Genomic DNA, 6,000 nt, shown 5'->3' on the forward strand with positions numbered 1-6,000 from the left:
ATCTCCTTGGCCTGGTAAGCAAAATTCCTTCAGTAACGGTCGGTCTTCTCAGTAACTCCTCCAAAGCTCATTACAACCACTGTCACTCTATCCCCCATGTTGCTCATTTATCCCGAGAACGCATATCAACATGTGGCACATGTCCTTGACATGCACAGAAGAGCTGCACCCCAGGATGGCAGCGTGCATGACAATAGTCTCCACTCTTACTTCTTTATGGTTGCTGGGATGTAACCGAGAAATCTAATAACTGTGACAGTGGGGCCTTTCGGTATTTCCTTGCCTTTCCAGACAGTGAAGCTGCGCAGACACTAATGAAAGGTTAAATGAATAGGAATAGCTGACAAGAGATACAATAAAGAAGGAGCTGGGTAATCCACAGACACTGAGCAGAGATCCTTGGCTCAAGCAGAGAAAGGACAGCGCATCGTCGAGTCACAATATTTAAAACAGCTTGCTATACACAGAGGCTTTTGTGTCTGGGTACACGTCTGGCTTTGGACTAAGGGAAAAAAAAGATACTGAAAAGGAATTTCAGCATGGGGCACTTTGGCAAATGTAAGGTCATAATAAGAGAAAAATGTTTTGTGTGGGTTGCTACATCTTTGTACTAAATACAAAAAAGCAGGGACCATGAACTCATGAACCTCCAGTTCCAAGACAATACTGTACATTTTGACAACTATTAAATATTATATCTAGAAGGCTAGCTTGATGTGATTCCCACTGGTAAGACTCACGTACAGGTTCTACACTCTGCCTTCCCTGTAGAGAATTCCTGATTCTAGAGTTGTGGTCCTTAGTAAACATAATTTATTACAATTCAACTGAAATTCTCAAGCATCTGAGACTCTGTAAAACTGCCTGGCAGTTACTATAAAGAAGATTAATTTATCATGCTGGCAATTTGTAAAGCACACAGCAAATTCTTCATGATTGTAAGGGGCTACAACTGCAAAACAACTTTAACAATTTTGATCACAAACTATTTTTTGTCCATCTCACTATACTTTGAAGGCTGTATTTCTTAGGAACCAATGTCTATTAAAAAATGGAAAAATGCTTCAGAATGTCATTGCAGTACAAAAAGTAAAACTGGCATTGTTCTATACACGGATATACAGTTTTTAAAGTTAAATGGTATAGTTCTGTTATGGCAAAACTTTTAAAAATGACGTATCTGTGATATGGTTCTTATGCATATGCATGAGTTAGAATATAGGTTCACAGCAAATGGTAGAAGAATACTGAGAACATGTCTTAAAACAAGGGAGGCTCTTTGAACAGCAAAATTAAATTATAGCTGAACTTTTGAGTGTACTGAGGGTTCTAATAAGCAACAAATAAAGGCTTTTACTGGCTACCAACATAATGAGAGCTACTGTGCAAAGATTTTTAAAAAGACAAATCTGGGCAGTTTATCTCTCTGAATACATGATTTACCTAAATGGTAAATAAATTTGTCCAAAGTAATGCTCCTAAAATCTAGCATATAAATAACAGCAATTATGATCAATAATAGCTCTTTAATATTAACATGTAACAAATTTTAGTGGAGGGACTGATAAACATGAAATTAAATGACAAATATTGAATATGCAAACATTCAAGCCCTATATTTAAGATTTAGCTTATTTACTGATTCATAATATATCAGATTTACAAATGGTTTATCTACTATTTATGTTTACAGCAGGAAGCCTTTCTTTAGAGGAACTTTCTCTCCAGAACATGACATTGTAAATAGAACTACTTCAAAACCAGCACACGTGGAAAGGCAGTTGTCCTTTGAGGTCGTGTACTCCACTGTGACTTGGAAGGAAGTGGCTTGTAATAGAACTTTGGAGGTGGGTCTGCCAAGAAGAGAATAACTCCTTCCGTTGACAAAAATGACACACAGAGGGCAATCTTCAAAGCACCTGAAAGGAGGCATCCTCAAAAACTCATCTGATTCTTACAGGAAGTTCTGCTGCTCTGTCACCTCTAAAATAAATAACAATATCATCACTTCCCAGCCTCAACTCTAGGCTAGTGTCATTACTTCCTCTTCGTGCAGCCTTCTGATCGCCAGAGTACTTTTTCAAAAACCTTAAGTATAACTAATAAAATCATGAGGCTCCCTCTAGCTCTGTAGAGAGGAGTTTACTAACCAACGATCCTATATAATTCCTATCTAACAAGAGAGATGTAAGGAGGCTGCCTCCCCTTCCACGAGAAATGTTTTCAATTCTGTTTCTTGTCAGGATACAGATGGTAAATGAGACCATCTGCAGAGGAATTCAGAAAGCATTGCTCTTTATACATGCTTCAAGCTAAGGCTCTATTAATTGCTCTGTGCAGAAAAGTCTAGTAAAATGGTAACCTACCTAAACTATGCATACATTCTCAACTCAGATGTACTCATCTTGTACAAAATTAAATATGATTTCAAAAACACAAGGCGTGAACATTTCACAAATTTTCAACTTGTGATCTGATCTCAATTCTAACAGCCTATATTTAAAAAAAAACTGAAGGAAAAAAACCTCACTTTATTAACATTGCTTCTATGGAATTTGTGTAAAACAAAGATGCAGATGGTAACTTGTAGAAAAAAAATTCTCATGTGCCATAACATTTATATACAGCACTAGTAATGACTTTTTTATTGTTTAATCTTTTCAGCAATTCCATATTGGATATTTAGAGATTGCAGTTATTTAGAAGACAATAAATAATATAGTTGAAGTACACCATTGATGTTTTGTCCATCTAACAATACCCATAAAAGTCATATGTTCCACTAGCAGATGACTCCAAACAAGTGAAGATGAGCATTGCTGAATCAAGCCCCTCACACTCGCTAAAACTATCTTTCAAGTACTTACAGAATTATTTTAAGTACCACTGAACTTAACTCTAAATTTAAAGTAAGGGAAACTGCTGAGCTTCAAGTCATCACCTACTTTGGACTTCCTCAGTATAGGAAATATTCCCAGGAACAACAAAAAGAATAGCTCCCTCTACCCTTCCACCCCACCCCTTTCTGCGCCAGTGTCCAATTTCTTCTTTTCTGAACAGCTGTATTATCCAACTTAAGTTGCTCTGCTAATTTCAGTCCCTCAAGGACTAACTTGGAAGGCAAAAAAATACAAGAAAAGATCAATTTGCTGGGAAAGATCAAATGAGAAAACTGTGGGGACAGCACCAGGTCAGCATGTGGAGAACTAAGCAGACCTGTTCTTCATTAACTGCAGCTCTCTGGGGATGTCACACACTACCTGTCCGTGGGCTTTATTGAACCGCCTAACCCTCCTCTCTATTCCATTCTTCTGGGCCCAAGTGAATCATATCCTGCTGCTGACAAGTTAGCAGGGGACTGCGGCTGCAACATGAAAGTACTTTTCTTTCTTGTCTAAAACAGGCAGATTTTTGAAAAGACGACACAGCATTGACTCGTGACATGGCAAGATGAAACGAGAGGTCTGGGCCGGTCTTGGAGCTGTGCAGATAAAAGTAATCAAATGACACTCCTGGAATGCAAATTGGCATTCTTGACTGCAGCAATTGCACAACCATGAAACATCCCTGACAGCAAGCAAGATTAGGACAAAATGTTATGTAAAGCACTGAACTAAAAAACTCTCACTTGAAGATTCAAACTGTAACACTTACATTTTAATATAGCAACAGTCAGCTCTGCTTTTCTCTGCTTCTTTTTGTAATCACATAGCCCTGCCTGACAGATAACTTACGTCTCAGGTAGAAGAAAAAAAAAAAAAGGTATTAGCAATGCACTGCTGCCATTAATATTTTCTTAATAATTATTTTAAAAATCACATGAAGTGGATTCTCATCCAAAGTTTAACATGCAAATACAACCCAACTCAATATTCTCAATGGACTGGGGGCACTTCAGACATTTTCTACAACACCTTCCTCTAAAGAAGTTCACATTGAGGCGCAGTACCCCTTTCCGCAGGTGAAAATACTTTGTGCTTTGGTAAAGTGACTAGCAATCTGGATTTTAAATACACTGCTCTCCGTGAACAGAAAGAGCAGTGTAAACTAACAACTTCAGTAAGCAAGAACAAGTTTAAATGAAACAGTTACAAATATATGAAACGCAGGGCCTTCAAAGGTTCACAGGGGATTCTTGTGTGTGTGATTCCAAAGAACAAAAGGAAGTTCTATTAAACTTGTACAAGGTTCACTACTAGAGTACATCTTCAGATCTGACACACTTAGTGCCAGAAAATAAATTCCACTTAGAGCATCCATGTGTGTGCACAGTAACATCTGAAGCTGCAGAACGTGAAATAGTGGGAGGCAAAGGGGCTCAGCCGCTGGTCAAAGTGATTAGTGTATGGGAATAGATATGTAGACAAACAGTAATAATGACTGGGGGAGAAAGAAAGATAATACGTACAACTGGCTTTTATAATATTCTTGTGTAAAACGCTGTTACAAGAAAGACTCTCTAGCTCTAAATGGCTATATTTAATATTTTGTTTTGATGCCTCACTTAAACACAGGCTCCAAGAACTGCAACTGTCCACAAAGTACATAAAAAATAATAAAATAGGCCACTTTCTGCCACTTTAATCCTGGGTACACAGGATTATTTTATGATGTCTTTTGTGCATCAGTTTTACAACAGCTTGACTCTAGGATAAATGGGAACCATCATAAATCGCACGGCTGCTTTCAAAACCACTTTAATTTCTGTCAGCGTTACTGTAACCACAGTCCTGGGTGCATTTTGTGCGTGCACGCATGTTTATGCGCGCAAGCGCGCGCGTGTTTGTGTGTGTGTGTGTGTGTCTGTCTGTCTGTCTGTCTGCGTGTGTCTGCATCTGACAGTGTCATCTTCTAGACTTCAGTTCTGACTTCGATCAATGAAACAAGAGATGTCACATTAGGGTTTCAGGAAGGAAGAGAGAAAAAGTGTCAACCTGCTCTCACCCTTTTCCTTACACGTTGCACTAACATGGGCCCACTGTGTATCGCACAGTGAGGGTAACAAGAGCGGGGGTAACAAGAGCGGTGGGGACGGCAGCGCGCTCAAAGGAAGGGAGCGGTCAAGCCCCATTTCTAACAAACGACTTCCCGAGGGCGGACAGTGCGGCTCATCACCGGGGAACTAATAGCCTGCTTCCTCCTTGCAGAGAAGCCGCTTCCAGAAGGGCCGCGCTGGAGTCGCCCTTCGCGATGCCATGCCGCCACCACTTGCACTTACAACTTTTTCTGCAATCTTAGCGTCACCTCACGGGAGACTGCGCCTCGTTTTGTTCTGTGCCCTCCCCACTTAAAAAAAAAGTCCGCTCCCCTTTCAGGCCCCAGCCCCGCCACGCCGTCGATGCGTAGGTGAACTGAGGCTGCACCCGGCAGGCACACGCGTGTCCGGCTGCGGCGACCCGGCTGCCCTGCGTCTGCGTACCGGGCCGCGCGAGCTCCGCTGCGGTCCCACGCGGGGCTGGATGCCGCTCTACCCGCGACGCGCCCACGCCCGTCCGCCGCTCGGTGCGCACACGCCGGCAAGTTGGAAAAGTTGCGGCCGCTCGGCGGTGCGCCCGGCCGCTCCATTCATCCCGCGTGCCCCAGCGGGTCCCCGGGTCCCCGGCGCCCGCGCGGGCCAGCCGCTCTCCCGCCGCAGCCGAGCCCCTGCACCCGCCTTCCCGCCCGGAACTCGCCCGGGGAACTTGGGGCCAAGTTTAGGGGCGGAATCGGGAGCGCAGCGAGCCGCCCTCCTGCTCCCGCCAGCGCGGGAGGAGAAGGCGGCCGCCGGCGGCCCGGGGCGCTCGGACGCCCTGGGCATCCCCAAGCCGGCGGAGGAGCGGAGGGAAAGGAGGTGGAAACTTCTTACCATCTCGGCATGCTGGTTGTCAAGTGCAGCCCCCGCCTCTTGGTCTCCTCTTAGCGGCCGCGCCTGGACCAGCCCCGCCGCCTCAGCTCGGCGGCCGCGGCCTGCGCCCTCCCCCTCGCGGTCTCTGCAGGGCCGCGCTCGCCGCCCGCGCCACT

The 6,000-nt window shown here is 43.8% G+C and overlaps 1 protein-coding gene across 14 annotated transcripts in view; it reads right to left on the reverse strand.

Annotated features, from left to right (window-relative positions):
* Positions 1-6,000, reverse strand: part of Bnc2 (basonuclin 2) — a 435,111-nt gene that overhangs the window by 427,605 nt on the left and 1,506 nt on the right. For 4 of the 14 annotated variants that reach the window (XM_017799280.2, XM_017799282.2, XM_017799281.2 and 1 more), the window contains exon 1: positions 5,846-5,991. The exons of 1 other annotated variant lie outside the window; for it this stretch is intronic. In XM_017799280.2, coding sequence (XP_017654769.2) covers positions 5,846-5,848 — 3 coding nt within the window. In that variant the 5' untranslated portion in view covers positions 5,849-5,991. Of the gene's footprint in view, positions 1-5,419; positions 5,668-5,845; positions 5,995-6,000 lie in introns of those variants that run through there. 9 more of the 14 variants (XM_029565770.1, XM_017799277.2, XM_008837787.3 and 6 more) reach the window with 5 other exon arrangements.

This window comes from Nannospalax galili, unplaced genomic scaffold, assembly GCF_000622305.1.
Source record: "Nannospalax galili isolate Female #2095 unplaced genomic scaffold, S.galili_v1.0 scaffold98, whole genome shotgun sequence".
NCBI classification, from domain to species: domain Eukaryota; kingdom Metazoa; phylum Chordata; class Mammalia; order Rodentia; family Spalacidae; genus Nannospalax; species Nannospalax galili.